Raw genomic sequence first — 20421 nt, forward strand, 5'->3', positions numbered from 1 at the left:
GCAAGATACACCGAAACAAACAAAAAAACGAAGATCTCAGAGAGCGAAAGCAAATCAACGGGAGAGATCTGAAGAACAAGATCGCCACCTTCTTCGTAGAAGCGAAAGAAACTTCAAACTCTTTTCTTCGGGGTCTCAGTAGTAATGGCTGGGTACAGAGCTGAGGACGACTACGACTACCTTTTCAAGGTGGTGCTGATCGGCGACTCCGGCGTCGGCAAGTCCAACTTGCTGTCGAGGTTCACCAGGAACGAGTTCAGCCTCGAGTCTAAGTCCACCATCGGAGTCGAGTTCGCCACCCGCAGCTTGGATGTCGACGGCAAAGTCATCAAGGCCCAGATTTGGGACACTGCTGGCCAAGAAAGGTTGGTTGGCTTTCTTGCTTCTCTTTTCTGTGATCTGGGTTTTTCTTATTTTCTGGAGTTTCTGTGTGGGATTGAAGCTTTCGGTTGGTGATTATAAGATATGAAATGGGTCTGGGTTTCTTGGGGTTTTGGTGATGAAAAATTTAAGCTTTTGTGCAATTTGGTTGGTGTCTGGATTTGGTGGTTTAATTGGGTTTGTTGTGGTAGATCTGAAAATGCTTGAGTCAAGTCAAAGAATATATGCTCAGAATTTTCTGAGTTTCTTTTTGTTTTCGTAGCAATCTAAGTTATAACAGAGCAAGCATTGACTCATTGTGCATTGTGCAAATGAAATTTCTGCATTAACATTTTATTGTTGTTGTGCATATTCTGCCTTTCTTCAGCAATTCATATTAACTTTTATATATGACTTATGAGTTAGAAATGAAATGAATGTGCAAGCTGTGTTTATAGATCTCTGTAGTTTATGCTTTCTGGTTGGTGTGAAAAGGGTAATTGGAAATTCGTGGTTGCTTGTTGCTATGTGTAACGTCAATAATCCATCAGATAGAATGCTTAAGTAGTTGATTGGCATTACTATTAGAAAAAAAAGGTACTTAATCTCAGTGGGATGCTGCTGATTGTACAGTGATGAAATTCTAGTTGTTAGATACCATTACTTAGTGAAGCTTTGTTAATGGCCTGTTTAGGCTTGAAAATATGTGGTACTAGTCAAACCAACCTTATCAGTTTCAAAGTCAATCTGGAGATTCCAGGTACTGTGTTGGTAGATATTGGTGGAGATCGTTCATTAAATCCGCTTTCAAGTTTTCATCTGGGCCTTAAATTCAATATGGTGCCCCCCCTTGAGTATTCTTATAGTTTATGGATGAAGCTACTGTCTTTCGTTAGAATAAGGGCAAATTGTTTAACCTTAGTAGGACATGATCGTTTTATCTGCGCTACTGTAGAATTATCAAGGAAATTGTATTTCTTATTGCTGATCCATGTACATACTGAGATTGAGAAATTGAACTGCTTTTTTCAAAGTGCAGAGTTTGAACTTTGACATGGTTTCAATAGAAATTGGTGAGTTAAATGTGACATTTAGGTAATTCAATAAAGTTAAGTTTTAATATTATGCTTTCTTGAATGATTTACTGGTGGGAAGTGCTCATGAAATGCAAGTGTGCGATATTTTTTTCTGTATAGTTGAGCATGAAATGCATGTGATTTACCTATGATTCAAAATGTGTCTTTATATTCTAATGACTTTCTATGAGCACGACAACAACTTTTTGCATTTGGAGAAGTAAAGCCTTTCTAATTTATTACCATTTAAACAAGTACTACCTTTGGGAATCCAAATTCACCATCGTCATCTGTGTTTCAACTTGATTCACATGCCTTTTCACTTTGAACAGGGTATTCTGCATAACTGTTTATTGTGCCACTGGCATGCTTTCTCTTCTATTAACGGTTCAGATTCAAATTTGTGCATATTTAATAATGGATAATAGTTTGAGCACCAAAGAAACAGCTGATGAGGATTATCTACTTCCCTTTATTGTTTTGGCGAAGTTGTATGAGTTGGGAGACATGTCGATTAGCCTGGAATTCAAATCCCATTATGTTTTCTAGAATGAGTGGGGTGCGGTGTACACCAAAACAAAACTTCTAAAGTATATGTTTAGTGCTTCATGTTATGTCAATATAGTTGTCCTGGACTAACCCTTCGCTTGTAAAATACAGTAAAAATGAAGCCATCCTCTTAGCAACACTGAGGTTTTTGATTAACACCAAATAAAAGGATTGATTGAACTATTTTCTTTGAATCCCATGTTCGATGTTGACACAGGAGTAAGGGTAGACCAAATAGTCCAACCTACCCTCCATGTCCAACTACAATTAAACTTTTTAAACCATTGAGGATTTGTGATAACAACTCTCCTCACTATGTTATTTGACATGCACAAATTTTCTTCTCAAACATATTGCAAAGCCACCATACGACTTCAGGTCCATATCTGACACTAAGATACCCCAAGCCACCCACCTCAACCACCTCAACCACCCCCCCGCGGGTCAATAACAACATTTGTTGTCTGTGTACTGAAACTGAAGGTACCATTGTGTATAGAAAAATGGTGAATTTTTGGCTCTATAAAGATGGGTTATGTATGGTTGTATGATCTTATTAAATACTCGATGTATAATTTGAGAGCATTTCATTTTTGTGATGATGTCGACACTTGTTCTGGACCACCTACATGTACTGTAATGTGGAACTTCAATATGCTTTCTTTTGATAGTTTATTTATACTTTGTTTCTTTCTAGCAATGCTGTATATGGGATTTTGAATAGGCTATTGGTAGTTTGATGTCCTAATTGTGTTGGGGTTTCATATTGTTATTGTTATAATCACTACTAATTGTGTTAGTATTATATTGTTATCGTTGTAATCATTATTTAGTATTGTTAAATTGCTATAGTTTGGGACTTGATGTTAAAAGTTCTATTTTTTAGATTCCTTTCACAATCAGGCATGTGTTTACCTTTTGTATTTGTAGGTACCGGGCAATAACAAGTGCTTACTATCGAGGGGCTGTGGGTGCACTGCTTGTGTATGATGTCACTCGGAATTCAACATTTGAAAGTGTGGAAAGGTGGTTAAAGGAGTTAAGAGACCACACTGATCCCAACATTGTCGTCATGCTTGTCGGTAACAAATCAGATCTTCGTCATCTTGTGGCAGTCTCAACTGAGGATGGAAAATCCTTTGCCGAGAGGGAGTCTCTCTACTTCATGGAAACTTCTGCACTCGAAGCAACCAACGTGGACAACGCATTTTCTGAAGTCCTCACCCAGATCTTTCGCGTCGTGAGCAGGAAGGCCATGGAGTCTGGCAATGAAGGAGCTCCTTCGGCTGTTCCTCAAGGGGAGAAAATCGATGTCAGTAAAGATGTTTCAGCTGTGAAGAAAGGTGGGTGTTGCTCAACCTAGAGTCCGAATCTGCACCGGATGTAGCTGGTTTGTGTTGCCACATCTGTTTTTCCCGATACTGGGGTTGTGTAAAAAAAATTCTTGGAAATTCTGCCCGCATCAGGAGATTAGGCAGGCGGGGTTCGGTGTTTACTTCCATTGTCATTATCATTAATTACCCTAAGACAGATATGTTTAGCTGATCAAGAGGAGCTTGTTTAGTAACAAGATATTACATGTTCTTACTTTTCATAGGTGTTGAATGGGGGGTTTATTTTCACCCGAATTTTTTCGGTATTCCGAGGTTATTCTTGAGACGAATTAATTGAAATTGTTTATTCAACTTCTCTCTCTAATCTGTCGTATATTCGCATATGTTTCATGGTTGTTGTGCACAGTGACGGATGTACATTGGGACTAAAGTGGTCCAGAACCACCGGGAGTTCAAAAATACACATGTTAAGGTCTTTTGAGGACCGTTCAAATGTTTGGTTTGGGTTTTTTTATGCCCACCAAGTGTTTTTGTAATATATGTTAAGACATATTTCGCCAGCATTTAGAACGTTGTGCTGAGAGTAAATTCTCTCGATAGCACTCAACAGATTGCTTCGGCATTTGCCGACATCTGATGAAATATACGCAATATAGTTCGGGTGACGACAACAAATCCATGGTGTTAGACAAAATGCCTCAATGAGTAAACAAATTAGTTTTTTTTTTTTTGCGTAATTCACGCTCTGTTTCTACTGAAAAATTAAATCTTTATACACTGAAACCCAATTTTCGAATCTAAATTCCCCACTGACTGCTGTAGTTCCCTCTCGAGACAGGCTGTCGTGCAGGTCGATTCCTAGAAAACAAAACAGTTGGTGAAGGTGGTGCATCATGCATGCAAACAATAAGGCATGTCGTTTTGGAATATCCTTCTTGCCAAATTTAAAAAGTTTAGTTTGGACGTCCTTTTTCAATTATCTGATCTGTCCGTAATCATTGGAGAAAGGATATCATTGCCAATATGAATTAAACAATTTCAAACCCTTTCCTTGTCCACAGGCAACGCCGGAGTTCCAGTAACCTAGGCTGCTATCCACAATTTAGCCTACGACAACAGCACAAGTTGCACAACATGTTCTATTATTCATTGAGGAGAGCTAAGGAAACTGCAAGCCGTTAGATCTGTGTGGACCCCACAGTGAAAGCGCGAGAAGATGTTACAATACCGAGTATCTCAAGCTAATCACACATTATTACGTGGGATAGTTAAAACACATGTAATGCGTGATTTGAAATCTTCGATATAGATAAGTTTTTCTGGCGATGACTTGCATGTGCAGTTGTCTCTTAAGCAACTTGTATCTATTGTGGTACTGCTAAATTTGATCACACATGCAAATCAAAATGAATGTGATTCATATAGAGTTATCCTTCTAGACTTTCGGGTTTGGAGAGGCCTCTCACAAATGTAAAAAAGCAATGCAACAATGCTGCAAACACGCTCATGAATCTATCTCTAAGCCATCATCTGGTCATCGTCTCAGCTGGTACTTAATTTGCTACTCTAGATTTTTGGTCCGATTTTGATGTTTGTTTGCTTGATGACGATGATGTTGAATTTTATGAATATGGGAATAATCAAAACCTTCTTTGTCATCACTTATTCACAATTATTGGAAATCAGAGGGATAACTCTAGTTTTTTCTATGTGAAAAAAAGTCAGGTAAGCTCGGGACCATTATGGTCTCTTCATGGCTCTGCCCCTGACAACAAGGAAGTTATGGTCACTTATCATTCAATTTTAATTCAACGGTAAGTGTTCATTTAATTTTCTTGTGTACTTTCCTTACTAATGGATTAAAATAAAACGGTGGTGGCCAAGATTTTCTTAAACCTTGTAAGTCTAAAAGAATGAAACTCGTGATTCATATGTGATCGACACAGTTTATCATCATAATATTTTAGACTGTACCATAAAAATATATTTCTAACTTTACCGCTGCTACAAGCGTGCCATATTTAAACTTTCCAGCAATACCAGCGGAAGGTATTAAGCATGTTATATACAGAGACAAAACTTGCAGGCTTTGCAGGTTATTAGGGTTTTAATAAAATGGTGAATCTTCATGGCTAAGCTGTCATTTGCCTTAATTTATGCATCTCTCTCTCTCTCTCTCTCTCTCTCTCTCTCTCTCTCTCTCTGCAATGCCTTAACGGATAAGGAAGAAGTAGATCCGATCCAACTTATCCCAAGGATGGTTTCATTTCATGACATGGGCAATGACTCTGCAATAATTTATATGACGTACTAAATGCCGTGCAGGTGTTGTAAATCAAAAAGCAAAAACAAAAGCCAATTGCAAAGATGAGTGTTTTTTTAAACAATCATATTAATTTTTTAAATTCGACGAGACTAAGTAGGGTTAAAATAATTAGGGTTATTCGTCCCAAAAAAAAAAAATGGTTAGGGTTTGAACTATACTGGTCCCCTTCTCCAGTCTTCATCAACAACTATTATATATATTAACACCCTGCATTTAGGGTTTATAATAAACTGAGGTAAGCTGGTGAAGTTTAAATTATCTGGATTTAGAGTGTGACATGCAAGATATTTTAGTTGTGTTTCTTTTTAATAAGCTACCAAATAATTGATAACGAAGTCAAGATCCAGCTTTACCATCGGCATCATCACCTAAAAGTCAAGGGCTTTGGGTTTCTTTAACTTTGCAAATGATGTGCCGAGAAATACATTTTCATTCGACGTGTTGTGTTCCTCACTTCTATGACTCGAGTTGTGTTCTTCCCAGCCCAACTCGTTGGTCGCCCATCTAACAGATGCTGAGATTGGTTTGATCGAATCATTTTGTGTTTTTAAATTGATCATATATATGGGAGGAAATCAATATTTAGCCAATTATTAATGCTACGTGTTATCTCTTTCATCCCACTAATTACTTATCGAGAAAGATAAACACATTACTGTATATATAATATACAGATGATGATTCTTAAGACAAAAAATTATCCTAGTATCATGTTAATATATTTCTATAATGTTTAAGAAAATGCAGTGTGATTGCTTCCGGGAAGCAAAAGGTGAGAAGATATATTGTACAGGATAAGATCGATGGAAATCAAAGAGCATAAAGAGGAAGCAAATGGCCATGTGATAATCAATGGTTGCTGGATTATTTTATTTGTCATAGTTTAGTTTAAAAAGAATAGAACTGCCAACTATCCTAGTAGTTCTCTAATAATATAATTAAGAGAGTTTTAACGAAAAACCCGCGGTACTATTCACTTTAACGAAAAACTACATTTCTACACTAAAAAGTCAATCCTAATACTATTCACTTTACCCTTTATTTTGTCCTTATCATTAAAACTCAAAATTTTCAAGCTATTTTTATTAATTTTTCTTATAATGTAACTAGCCAACTCCAAGGGCTGGCTAACTGTCCGACTTTTGAATTGAGCCAAGATTGATTTGGTCAAGCTACATAGAAAGAATAAAGGGTTAATTACAAAAAAATTACCCAACTTTTTGAGGTAATTCTAAATTAGTCTTGATCTTTTAAAACACTACAAATCACTATTTAGCGTTTTGAAAATTAGACATTTGGTAGGTTAAGGGAGACTTTACCAACATTAATGATGATGCTACTAGAACTAAACAATGAAGTGGAAAAATACTAAAGTTAGTGTTCACTAATCGACGTCTTTGAAGTTCTAATCCTCCAAATTGACCCATTTTAGTCAAGTTAAACCATAAATTTGCTTAGTTACATGTCAATTTGGAGATTCAAATCTCCATAGATGACTTGAAAGTTAAAACCCGCTTAATATTTGTTAACGTCATCACTGAACGTTAGTGAACCCAATAGATGTCCATTTTTTAAAACTTTAGGTGGTTAATTGGAATGTTTTAAAATGTTAGAACCAATTTGGAATCACCCTTAAAGATTGGGTAAATATTTAGATGACTTAACTCAAGAATAAGTAAAGAAATTATATTCAAGCGGAAGGTAGAAGATAGATTACTGGTGAAAAAACTAGTTAGCTTCAATCCCCACACAATGACATTAACACCTTATTAATTTCTTCACTTCTACTAATTGAATCCTTGACACCAAACGAGTCTCTCATGAAAAATTATGAAGATATAATTTCTTTTTTGTTCTGAATCAGTTAGTCTAAGTTTTCTATATTTTAAGAAATTATGTCACAAACGTATGATTTATAAATACTAGCTTTCATGCACGCGCTCACACGCGTGCAGAAAACATTTTTTGAATCACGGCGTGCTACGCGCTACTTACACGTTTTAAATATATTTATATACGTAAATTGACAAAAGGAAATCAAATATTTGAAGTAAATGAATAATCTTGGATTATGCTAGAAGAAACCCCTCATAAACCAATTAAAGGAACTGAATCCATATAATAAAATCGGTCTCTATTGAATTTATATTAATAATAGAGAAAATAATATTTAACAAACAACTGATTGAATCACATTATTGATAACCCATTGTGAGGCTAAGCCCACTCCCCTTAGTGTAGATAATATTGTTTGTTCAAAAAAAAAAAAAAAAACAATCATTTGACAACTAATTTAATCACATTATTATTTCCGTGCGAAATACCTTTTTTATAACCGGCATTACACATCTCTTAAGATATTTTGAACATGTTTAAAAATAGAGAAAATAAGATTTAATGAAAAACTGATTGAATCACATTATTACTAGCCTATTGTGCTGTACTAATTATTAAAAAAAAAAAATTTGTACATAAGAAATTAATTATTAAAAAAAACACTATTAAAATAACAAAAATACCCTTAACACATTTGATGCATTATTTTGAATTGCTTTTAAAATTTTTTTGTTTGAGGAGTATATTTGGTGAAGTATGTGACACCAAAAAATACTATTCATTGGGCCATTGATAGAGATAAAATTAGCAATAATTGACTGGTGAGCCCCACTTAAGAATATTCTATTCTATGCAAAAGTTGGAAACGGACGGCCAAAATATGCTAATTATACCAACATCATGACAGATCCAGATTAAAAACTGTGTTTATTCATTCTCTAAGCTAAAATTAAGGCAAGGAAATATAATAAACTTTTTATTACTAAAAAAGAAAAATTAAAATCATAAAAATGTTAAATAAATTCAGTATCTTAGGGCGCACAATACTCATTTGAACGTAGAGATTTTTTAAAGTATCAGAATACGATCTGATATATTAAATATTATAATATTAATGATTGAATATTTAAAAAAAATTTCAATCAACTATATTATAACACTTAATTTGTAGACCGTTTTCTTAGTACAATAAAAAATTTCTTACTTGACACAGAACTCTTGTATTTACGGGGAGAGAGGTTGTGTGCAAAAAAAAAACAATAAAAATTGGAGGGTTTTATATGGAAGGAAGGACACGTGTCAACAGATCTGAGCTTGTGGTCCCACGCCGCGGTGTCGAAACACGAGGGAGTACTCCGGCAGCTCGCCGAGATCGGCGAATAGAGACTCGTCCTCTTCTCCCATCGGGAACACCATTTCCGCCATGTCCCCGGAGTCGGACCCGACGGAGCCGCCGCTCTCGGCGAAGATAGGGCTCTCGAGCACCGTCGATGACGTCGTCTCCATGTCAGCGAACCAGACGTAATCGTCGTTTACGAGAAGCGACTCGTGGTTTAGATCCGCGAACCTCGGGTCTTGCTCTTGGTCTTGGTGGTCGGGTTGCTGGGCCTCCGGGGTGAGGCCGGGTTTGGTTCCAGCGGCGGGATTTGAAATGCTGCGGTTGTTGTGGTGGTTGCGAGAGGCGGGCCAAGGGTGGTTGTGTTCGGCGGAGTAGGTGATGACCAGCATGGTGGGGTCCACGCGGCTTCTTTCCACTTGTTTCCTCGCCGGGCATCCCTTTGAGCTACTGCACCTGTAATACCCTCTACCCAATTTGGTAAATTAACCAAATCCCAACAAAAAAGACACATAATTAGTCACGGATCACCAGCTATGTAAAAAGCTGCCAAATTCGACGATATTCTAAACTACTCTGATATACGTTACAAGTTATTCTAATTTTGTATAGGAGCCGGACACATGCGGTTAGGAAATGATTATTGGTAAAGAAAGTGAAATTCACACTTAGATGTAAGAGGGCAAACACAATCTCTCGCCAAACTTACTTAACTTAAATATATAATTACGAAGTTGATTGATTATTAGTAGAATTACCTGGGATAAGGGGAGCCTTTGATGGGTTTCTGGCCGTACTTTCTCCAAGCCCAAGAATCTGAAGGCGGCGGAGTGTTGCTGTTCTCATTTTTTATGGGTACCGACACCACTCGTTTCTGTATAGCTCGCCGAGCACTGTAACAATTGAATTCATGTAAATTAACGTGAACTTAAAAATCCCATTACTAACATTGGTTTGGTGCATGGAATTGAATTGAAATCTGGTTTATCTTGTGAATTGAGAACAAGAGTAAATTACCAACCTTTTTTTGGGGGAAGAGGTGGAAGTGGTGATCTTGGAGTAGTCGCTGAAATTGGTAGACGGCGGAGGAGAGTCTGAGCTGTTTTCCGGCGTGGAGGAGGTGGTGTTGTCATTCTCCTCCTGATCGCTCATAATCTGTTTGCTGTTGCTGCTGAAGAATGTGGGGTCCATTTTTGGAACTTTTGGAGCTCTGAATTTGATGATGATGCTTGCAGAGAAACACAAAGCGGCTGCTCAGAGCAGAGACGGAGGAGAGAGAGGTTAGAGAGAGAGGGAGATGGAAGTTTGTGGTTTGATGAGGGGGGTTTAGAAGAAGAAACAAATGGAGGGAGATGTAAGAGTAAAGGTGGGGTCTTTAAAAATTGGCCGTCACATTGACAAATGTGCGTTTGGATTATAATTAAATGTTGAGTGCATTTTTACTTACCACCATTTATTGTGGTGTATGCTCATCATCTTATTTATCATCGTTAGATGAATTTGAATTTTGAGATTTGTTCATATCCACTACACGAATCTCGAAATTCAAATTCATCTAATGGTGATAAATAGAGTAGTAAGTATACACCACACTAAATGATGATGAGCAAAAATACTCCCTTAAATGTTTATGTTGAATTCAGGATGTGCAACCAAATGTTTTTTTTTTTTTTTTTTAATTTAAACACCCCAATAATTGGATTTATGAATTATTATCCATCTCCATTTTCTCCTTTCTTTTTCTTGCCCAAACTAATCACAATGCAACACGAAAGTGACCTTTCTCTTTTTTTCCAATTTCCAACCAAATCTTTTGGGACGGTTGAATGAGTTTTACCAATTTAAAGGAATTTCTGTTTGTTTCCTTTTTAAATGTTGCATACGTCTTTTGATCTAATTTTTTTTACAATCCATAAGATATTACGTAGATACGTTTAACGGTTAGTCAGAAAAAACACAACATACTATGGTATTACAATTGGACTAGCCGCAACTAGGTATTCACAGGACGGCTTTTAATGATCTGGAGTGCTCATGCTAAAGTTTGGAGCTCAGTTAATGCCTGGTATTTAGGCACATTGTTATATATGTTTGTTTATTATTTTGTGAGTTTGCCAACACCTACTCCTTTGTGATTGGGTGCATTTCTGCTCGCCATCTTTATGTGGTGGTAATATTCATCATCATATTTATTATCGTTGGATGAGTTTAAATTTTAAGATTTGTGTATATTTACCATACAGATCTCAAAATTTAAATTCAGGGGAACAAAAAACGCTTTTCGTTTTCTCCCCTTCTTTAGGCCACACTAACTTCCTTAACAAGCCCTGAAACCTCCTTTGCGCTGCCTAATTAAAATGAGGAATTAGTAAAATATGCCAAAAAGAAAATAGAGGAGCAACGAACATCGGCACATGTGTGGAGGCTAGGGCGAGGAAGTTCACAAAAGGGCTTGAGCTCATATGTTGTACTCTATCATTGGCATGGGTGACATTGATTCATTTGATTACATTTTACCTTTCAAAATCCATGTATGGCACCAAAGACCTCGAGAATACCTACCGTAAGAATTCATAGGTTCGTTCACTTACCAGCACTAGTTTGTACCTTACCTTAGAAGTCAAGGGCCTGAGCTCATATGTTGTACTTTATCATTGGCATGGGTGACATTGATTCATTTGATTACATTTTACCTTTCAAAATCCATGTATGGTACCAAAGACCTCGAGAATACATGCCGCAAGAATTCATAGGTTTGTTCACTTACCAGCACTAGTTTGTACCTTACCTTAGAAGTCAAGTAGCCGCGCTAAAATAGTGTGGTGAACAAAAATATTCCCTTTGTGATTATGATAAATAAACAAAGATATTAAGTATGTTCTTCCCGTTAAATTCAATGGAAACCAGGTTTTGTTTAGTTCACACTTCCTTTCCCTTTCCTCCCCAACCGATGATACGAATAGAATAGAGGCAAGTAACATTCAAAATATGATTATCTAAATGACATGATAATGTTATTTTATCGACTCATATTATATTAACCATGATGATCTCACCAAATTTGTTTGTCCTTTTTGTGTATCGAGGGTTCTTAGCTCTTAGCCCTATCTAATTCAAATCAATTTCCATTAATTAATATAAGAAAAGTCAAATTACACGTATTCTAGCTAGGTTAACAAATACCTCAATGACGTATATTAAACTTCTTTTCTTTATAGGGTCAGGCTAGTCTGTCAGGTAATGTGCTTGTTCCCTTACATCTGAGTTTGATTTTCAGTCTTACAAATTGTAGTAATTTTAAACATTAAAGAGAAAAACAAAACAAACATTAAACATGACAGAATGTTACGAACATACTAAAACTATTCATAACGAATTATAGCAATTTTTTGTTGGTGGTTTCATTGCCATAGATAATCCCAAAAGGTTGAAGATATCATATTTTTTTAATAAATTTCAGAAAAGTTAAAAATGAGTACATTTTTAGGGGCCATGACTGAATGTCACATCCCGGCCCGGGTGGGACCACTTTCCATGCCCGCTCCACCACCGTAGCACGATATTGTCCGCTTTGGGCTTACCATTCCCTCACGGTTTTGTTTTTGGGAACTCACGAGCAACTTCCCAGTGGGTCACCCATCATGGGATTGCTCTAGCCCCCTTCTCGCTTAACTTCGGAGTTCCTACGGAACCCGAAGCCAGTGAGCTCCCAAAAGGCCTCGCGCTAGGTAGAGATGTGAATATACATTTAAGGATCACTCCCCTGGGCGATGTGGGATGTTACAATCCACCCCCCTTAGGGGCCCGACGTCCTCGTCGGCACACTTCCGGCCAGGGATTGGCTCTGATACCAATTTGTCACATCCCGGCCCGGGTGGGACCACTTCCCAGGCTCGCTCCACCACCGTAGCACAATATTGTCCGCTTTGGGCTTACCATTCCCTCACGGTTTTGTTTTTGGGAACTCACGAGCAACTTCCCAGTGGGTCACCCATCATGGGATTGCTCTAGCCCCCTCCTCGCTTAACTTCGGAGTTCCTACGAAACCCGAAGCCAGTGAGCTCCCAAAAGGCCTCGCGCTAGGTAGAGATGTGAATATACATTTAAGGATCACTCCCCTGAGCGATGTGGGATGTTACACTGAAGACAAGGCCAACTTCATGAGGAATGCTAAGGAATTCTTTTAAAACTAGGACTTTTTAGGAACTTCCTGTTATTTTATAATTTTATGTTAATTTTTGTTTCAATACTATAAAATATTGTACTAAAAATATGAGGTGATAAATAATCAATGAAGAGTCGCACTTTTGAAAAAATCTCAAATAACATTTGGATAATTTGAGGCATTTGGCGTGGTCCCAAAATTAAAATTTTTGGCGTGAGTCTAAAGTTGAGCCTCAGAATTTGACCAAGTCAGTTGCAGTGCCCAATTGGCCTATATGTTACATCAAATTTATCAAAAATCCCTAAATATATACAAGTCTTCTATGGGTGAAGCAATGTATATGCGTATGGATACGACTTATATTATTCATTTGTACATTGTACAACTCTAAGATCTACTAACCCTATGGGTTTTTTAAAAAATAAAAAAATCAGATGGTGACTTTGCCACGACAGTTCCCAATTCTAAAGTCGGAAACTAACCCTAATTTTTATTGTAATTATTTTTATATTTTCATTTAATTTTATAATACAACATATTAATTGTAATAATTTAATTAATTTCGTATTCCTTCACCCGCTGCATCCATCATGGCCACTTTCTCAAACATATGTCACAGCTCACACCTATGTATATTTTTCAAGGGATGGGAAGGTTCCTATTGGCTTTCCTCAATCATATTTTAAATTAGAAATGAATCTTCGATTTGAAATATTTTCCTAGAGCCAAACATATGCGTTTTACGCACGACATGAATGTTGAATAAGAAGCAGTATTATGACTATTAATTTATGTTCATATTTATGACTGCGATATGATAAGAGAGCGCCATATATTGGGTGAGTATATGTCGCATTAAAGCTTTGTGATCTTCCAGCGATTAAAATAGGCAATATATAACCAGCGGAATGTAACCCACATGTTATCCTGATCCGTGTAATACTGAGAGGGTCAGAAGAGATATCACTCGATCATTGTGGGGGTGGCTTAATGGAGGGGAAGAATTTTAGGTTCGTATTCCACACGGTATGTTTTAGGTTTGATTTTTGGCACTGGTTAATTACACAATAGGAGTAATGAAAAGCTGAAATGTATATATACATAAATCTTCCCGACCTCCGAAAAGATAAACTGTAACCATGTCCAATTATTTTATTTGTATGTTTGGGTGTGTGCACGAGATGGATTCACCTTCTTAAACTTTGTCCCAAGCCAATTTGGCATCTTAGCGGAATCACACCTAAACGTGAAACTAGAAGGAACTCTTGTTGACATATTCATAACTTAGCCAATCAACTTAGCACTGTGGTGTTACTTACCTAGCAATGGAGCAGCACTCAGTGGCTTCGTTGATTATTAGTAATAGAGGTTGTTATCGACGGCCGGAGTTATACATGCCAGAGTGGCTTTCTAATATCCTAGCAATTGACAAAAAAAAAAAAAAAAACTTCTATGCAACATGATTTAGTTGTGAGAAATGGTTGTCTATGAATGACAAACTCATTGTAAGGTTTAGTCCTCTCCCCTACTCCTTTAGTGTAGACATTATCGTTTGTTAAAAAAAAAATGATATTTTCGAAAATCACATCTGAGATTTTTTTTATCCATAAAGTCTAACCAATCATAAATACGACATAGTGGTATAAGTTTGAGATGATGTTTATTGTTGAAGGTTGCTAGAAGCTAAAGAATGTGTCCCCGCAACATGTTAAATGCAACAATTCGATATCTAAAATGGAAGGGACACTAACTTTGGTAGACTTTAGATTTATTTCTGACTTGATTTTGTGGGAGGGAGAGTGATGCATTTCCTCTTCCGGACCAACCATAGTTAGAATATAACTCTCAAACTACACACACACACACACACACACACATATAAGGACAGATTCGTGACACTAATTTTTTTTTTTTTTTACACATGTTTTTGTGGAGTTTACTTGTAATGTATTTTAACAATTTTAATCATATCTTTTAGACCATAATTAATTGATTATCCTTGCAAAAGATTAGACAAATCCAAAACAATTAAGATATTCATTTGTAGAGAACAAAATGGACGAACATGATCCTACAAAGAAACCTGAAACTCTTAATTCAGAGGTCATATGGTTTTAGATTTTAATAATCTTTGGTAGATATAATATTTGAGAAAAAAATTAACAAATAAATGGTTTGAATCGTTAAAATTGTGTAAAAGAACACTATAAAAAATTGTGTAAAAGAACACTATAAAAAATTGTGTAAAGAAAAAATGGTACCCTACAAATCAGTCCCATTATCCCATATATGAATGAGGACAATACCGTAGTCAGGATTTTCAAATAATGGGGTCATAATATCAATAGAAAAAGCTTTATTGAGCCATTTCGTCAAGCATCTAGTATGCACCTTCTAATTCCTGTCAACGTATGCCGAAGGTTTAATCCGATATACGTCGACATTTGTAGAGGTTTGTCAACGGTGCATGCAGGATATTGTGCAGTAATGTTGAAGACTGCTAACGCATTTCAACTAAAGTAATTTTTACAAGAAGAGAGAAAAGGAAGACAAATATGATAGTAGGAAAAAAAAAAAAAGGTAGGAGGAGAATGTTGTAATTTAGTTTTCTTAGCTGTTTATAGTGATCAAATACAATATACAAACAAATATATATGGGGTTTTTGAAGTTGTTGGGGTCAAAGACAACCAATGATCCCATATGGGTTCCGCCACTGAATGAGGAGTCTGTTTATCGTATATCGTACAACCAGTTTTTGTTAGGTACTGTTTATATTCAATTTAAAATAAAAAAATTATAATAATTTTTTACTGCACGATATACGATGAATGAATACAATTGAAGAATCTCAAAGATTCTCATAAAAAGAATATGAAGAGGATCCTCGTTCTCCATATATATCTCGGAATAGTTTTAGTTACTGTACGTATGTTGATGAAATTTGAGAAATAATCGTATTTAACCGTTTGGGTGAACGCTTTTAACAAGAAACTATGGAAGTGGACCCCGTCTAATCTCAAGGATTTAGCTAATTAAATCTGCATATTAAAAGAAGAAATCTAGCATTTCTTCATCAAGCGGGTCACATCACCCTGATCGTATATAATTAAACTAATAATTAATGGTCAAGACTGAAGCTGCAGCCTGCTGCAGGCCTTCTCTGTAATTATCGATAGGGTGCAAGTTAAAGTCCGTAACGTCGACATTTACAATAGTTGGATAGTTGTATTTGCATAGAAGCTTCTATTGTTGGATTTGATTTGTACGGCCATGCACATTGCACATGTGTGATAATATGCAACCGTTGGCAGTGTAAAGTTGGATCGGATTGTATAGGATCTAATTTTATATCAAAGAGGAAGACATGATAATTCCTTTTCATGTATAACGTCAATTCAGAAGTTGAGTTTGATCTTTACGCTCTTTTCTTTTTTAGTTACAAAAAATGAATTTTAACACTGGATTTGTAGTCTATTTTTATCAATCACCCTATTTAGTTACCCTCATCAATAGACTAACCTTAGTGGCTTATATATGCTCGTTTATTTATCACATATGCATGTCTTAACTTATATGTTCAAAGTGTATATTATGAAAGACGTACTAAATAACTTAATTAAGCGTTAGATACATTGTTATGAATAATAATAATAATAATAATAATCTAATGAAAACAAATCATATATAAATTGAACAATGCAATCTCCTAACATATAATGGAGTGTATGTGTTGAGACTCATTGCAAGTTGCCTACTAGTTCGTACCATATAATTCTTGGTTGTTGGTTAGAGATGTCACCACCAAGTACCAACCTATATATCAGCTAAGGACCCAGCCGAACTGATAAAGCATCTCTACACACTACATAAATCAAAGATAACCTCTGGACCATAAACCCCGGCCCACACTAGTTACAACCACCTCCATCTCCGCCTACAATCCCCATTAAAGGAAAATTTAGGGTTTGTGGACAAGCTCTGGGCCAAAATACCCTAACCTAGCCAGTTCAGTAGCTTCGCCAAAACTAGTACTGATACTATATCCACACACACACCATCTGATTTTTATGGCTCTTGTTTCATGTGTGTTCTCTTCAAGGTGTTTTGAGTGTTGATTAGGTAGAGCTGGCAAGATGAACTCAATCTGTTAACACGATTCAATTCATTCATAAATCTTCAACTAATGGGTGACAGGGCCGGCCCAGGCCCAATGCGAGCTGGGTAACTGTCCAGGGCTCAAAAAAATTGGGGCACAAAAATTATTGGAGTGGTATATTTATATATGTTTTTATAAGAGTATAGATTTTTTAAATTTGGCTAAATGACAAAGAAATTTAAGTAGAACTAGTGGGTTTTGTTATTTGAAATTAATGAGGAGACCTTGGGTTCAAAACTTCATTTGTGTTTATTTACTTTCCAATTTTTATAAATTTCTTTTCATAAGAGTATATATTTATAAAATTTGGCTAAATAATTAAAATGTTTGTCTGTAAGCGGTGGTTTATTTTATTTAAAATTAACAAGGAGGCCTTGGGTTCGAAACACTACGTGTGTTTTTTAATTTCTATCTTTTACAAATTCTTTTCATAAGAGTTTAAATTTATAAAATTTGGCTAAATGGTCAAGTGGTTTAATCAAAAGCAATGGTTTTTGTTTTTTAAAATTAATGAAAGGTCCAGAGTTCGAAATGCTATGTGCATGTTTGTTCTTTTCAATTTTTACTCATCATCTATCTACTTGTAATCCCAAGTTTTTTTGTTCCCTTCTCTTAATAAAATAAAATTAGTTTTTATGTGTTTCTAAAAATTAACGAAAGGTCCAGAGTTCGAAATTCTATGTGCATATTTATTCTTTTCAATTTTTACTCATCATCCATCTACTTGTAATCCCAGGTTTTTTTTGTTCCATTCTCTTAATAAAATTAAATTAGTTTTTCTGTGTTTCTAAATTATTGAGTTTGAAATGGTTTTCTAAGTATAATTTTATTGAAGTGTTACGTGTGAAAACAAACAATTTTCTTATATGAAGTTAGGACACATTTTTTAGGCGTCATCCCGGGCCTAAAAAATCTCACGACCGCCCTTGACGGGTGAAGACTTAATGGTTTGAGTTAATAATGAGTGAACTCATTAGCAACCCATTAGATAACGGATGATTTTGAGTCAACCCAAGAAACCCACAATCACCCATTAATTTCAAAGGCAACATCTTTTTCGAATTATAGCTCGATTGTAGAGCCAACATTGTCCTTCTCGTGGACCCGAATGCACTAAACGAACCAGAATTGAAACCCTAATTCACAATTACCATAAAAGTATAAAATAAAATAAAAAATTGCTCTGATTTTTGGAAAATTTGGTTCTAAACTAGTTCCAGCGCGGAAAAAAGAAAAGAAAAAAGAAATGATTTAAATTTGGTTCTAACCTAAACCAACTGAACCCAATCATTTGCCAGCTCTATGATTAGGGTTTTGTGTTTGAGTTTTTGGAGCTTTGAAAGTGGATTGCTACTTGGGAGTTTTGCAATTTAGGGTTTTGTATTTGGGTTTGGCTGTTACGGTAGTCTAGCATTTGTGCATTTGTAGTTTCAGCCAGCGGTGCGACAGTTTCTTTCTATTAATGAAGTTGCCATTTTAGAACCAAAAAATACCAACTGCAATTAAGCCTTCTTTTCGAGGAAAGGCCCATGAGCTTATAAGCCTCCTTTTGCCTAAACTCATAGAATAAATCCCACTGCCTAATTAACAATGGTTTTGAATCTTTTGATCCATTTACTATAGATGTGGAAGCTAGTTCTCTTGCATCAAAACTGCTTGTGAGTAAAGAACTTGGAATACAAGAAATTTAAAGTGTGTCACTGGTGGCATATGTTCATCACACACGCATAAAAGTGATTTGAAATCAATTAAGTGACTAAAATTGGACAACGCAACGAAGTTTCAATGTTTGGTCTCCTTTCGAGATTCGACATTAATTTCAATCCTTTTTTCAGATGTTGAAAGGGGAAGTGACACCAAATACATTAATATTACATACGCATCAATTAATATCTTCACTACTACATTGATAAGAAGATTCAACACTACTAATTAAGAGTTATTAACCTGGGGAACTACAATGCATTCACGCGTCTCTTTTCCATTTTGATTGATCTCGGTGGCCCTTAGTATTGCTTGTGTCACGACTCTCACATCCATCTGGTCTTTGCTTTCGCCATCAGCTACAGCTGCAATGGCTTCCATGGAAAAATAATTGTTGCATGAAACTCTACCCTGCACAACATTAAGACCCATTTCTTCAAATGCCTCCAGAATTGAAACCAGAGTGTCCTTCGCTTTCTCGCACTTCACTCTCACAAGAAACCCTTCCTTAATCTTCTCGACCTTCACTTCCTGCTCATCCATGCACATATAAATATCCACCAAATGTGTGTGTGTGTGTGTGTGTGTGTGTGTGTGTGTGTACTGTGTGCGTGTGTGTGTATGTGTGAGAGAGAGAGAGAGAGAGAGAGAGAGAGAGAGAGAGAGAGAGAGAGAGAGAGAGAGAGAGAGAGACCTTGGGGACTTGAAGATGTTTGATTAGGCGTATGCAACCTGTTTTGATAGCCATGAGATGCAAGTACTCTCTTTGGACTGCTTCAAGCTTGAGTTTCAGCATATAAATGTGGAATAGAGCATCCATGATAATGGAGCTCCTCTTGACCTTTAAACATAAAACATCCAACAAAAGCACACAATGTTTAATAGGTTAGCTAGCTAGTACAAGCATAAGAAAGTAAACCCTAATAGCTAGCCGTAAGAGATTAAAAAAACAGAGGATGTGAAAACTTTTGTATTACGGATTTTGTCTTGGTAAGGCTCCTTAGAATTTGAAGCTTTCGGCGCAATGCTGCTCTCTTCCGCATCCCGGAGACTATAGCTCTCATCAGCTTTGTTTCTTTGTTTTGCCTGTTTCTCTCCGTGTCTTTTACTAGCCAGTATTCATATTTGATGAGTTAATTTTGTAGCATGCATGGGATGGCTTTTATAGCTGCCAAGAGCAAGGAGAGCACTTTAATTGATTAGTGGGTGTGTCTTGGAATTTTGAATTTCCAAACTATTATCCTCTTGTTTTTATCTGAGTAGGCAAAAGTACTGCAAATCTGTGTGTCCATCAGAAGTTTTTAAAATGAATCAAACGGCATACCATTTGTTTTTTTGACCGACAATAAATTATTCTACACTAAGTTTATCTAAGTTGCGGCAATGGAGATATGAACTTGGTGTACAGGAGGAAGCACAATACTGCTCTAACCAACTTAACCAAGCATAAATCTACAAATCAAATAGTATATAGTTATATAAGATACCAAATTAAGTTCAAATCCAATGTAAAAGGTAAAAGCTACTTTTTTTCCTTTTATTATTGATATAAAATAAATATAATATTACTAAGTATCG

The 20421-nt window shown here is 36.2% G+C and overlaps 3 protein-coding genes across 3 annotated transcripts; 1 reads left to right on the forward strand and 2 right to left on the reverse strand.

Annotated features, from left to right (window-relative positions):
- On the forward strand, nucleotides 1-3670 carry LOC137729479 (ras-related protein RIC2-like). Its single transcript, XM_068468440.1, has 2 exons — nucleotides 1-365; nucleotides 2916-3670. Exons 1-2 carry the CDS (start codon nucleotides 145-147, stop codon nucleotides 3346-3348), a joined length of 654 nt encoding a protein of 217 aa, XP_068324541.1. The 5' UTR covers nucleotides 1-144; the 3' UTR covers nucleotides 3349-3670.
- Nucleotides 3671-8233: 4563 nt separating this feature from the next.
- LOC137730146 (probable WRKY transcription factor 65) lies at nucleotides 8234-10146 on the reverse strand. Its single transcript, XM_068469213.1, has 3 exons — nucleotides 9839-10146; nucleotides 9576-9710; nucleotides 8234-9285 (listed from the first exon to the last, which is right to left on the reverse strand). Exons 1-3 carry the CDS (start codon nucleotides 10006-10008, stop codon nucleotides 8781-8783), a joined length of 810 nt encoding a protein of 269 aa, XP_068325314.1. The 5' UTR covers nucleotides 10009-10146; the 3' UTR covers nucleotides 8234-8780.
- An 8530-nt stretch (nucleotides 10147-18676) lies between these two features.
- On the reverse strand, nucleotides 18677-19932 carry LOC137727616 (uncharacterized). The gene is made up of 3 exons (XM_068466444.1): nucleotides 19821-19932; nucleotides 19538-19684; nucleotides 18677-19374 (listed from the first exon to the last, which is right to left on the reverse strand). Exons 1-3 carry the CDS (start codon nucleotides 19905-19907, stop codon nucleotides 19072-19074), a joined length of 537 nt encoding a protein of 178 aa, XP_068322545.1. The 5' UTR covers nucleotides 19908-19932; the 3' UTR covers nucleotides 18677-19071.
- Between the last annotated feature and the right edge of the window lie 489 nt (nucleotides 19933-20421).

This window comes from Pyrus communis, chromosome 3 (genome assembly GCF_963583255.1).
Source record: "Pyrus communis chromosome 3, drPyrComm1.1, whole genome shotgun sequence".
NCBI classification, from domain to species: domain Eukaryota; kingdom Viridiplantae; phylum Streptophyta; class Magnoliopsida; order Rosales; family Rosaceae; genus Pyrus; species Pyrus communis.

Bases quoted from the DNA above. Each gene is read 5' to 3' on its own strand.
- LOC137729479 (XM_068468440.1), top strand. From the start codon at position 145: ATGGCTGGGTACAGAGCTGAGGACGACTACGACTACCTTTTCAAGGTG. The intron at 366-2,915 runs GTTGGTTGGCTT...TTGTATTTGTAG, and splicing joins GACACTGCTGGCCAAGAAAG to GTACCGGGCAATAACAAGTG.
- LOC137730146 (XM_068469213.1), bottom strand. From the start codon at position 10,008: ATGGACCCCACATTCTTCAGCAGCAACAGCAAACAGATTATGAGCGAT. The intron at 9,711-9,838 runs GTTGGTAATTTA...CAATTGTTACAG, and splicing joins ACCTCTTCCCCCAAAAAAAG to TGCTCGGCGAGCTATACAGA. The intron at 9,286-9,575 runs GTAATTCTACTA...CAAATTGGGTAG, and splicing joins AAAGGCTCCCCTTATCCCAG to AGGGTATTACAGGTGCAGTA.
- LOC137727616 (XM_068466444.1), bottom strand. From the start codon at position 19,907: ATGAGAGCTATAGTCTCCGGGATGCGGAAGAGAGCAGCATTGCGCCGA. The intron at 19,685-19,820 runs GTAATACAAAAG...TTATGTTTAAAG, and splicing joins GCCTTACCAAGACAAAATCC to GTCAAGAGGAGCTCCATTAT. The intron at 19,375-19,537 runs GTCTCTCTCTCT...ATGGATGAGCAG, and splicing joins AACATCTTCAAGTCCCCAAG to GAAGTGAAGGTCGAGAAGAT.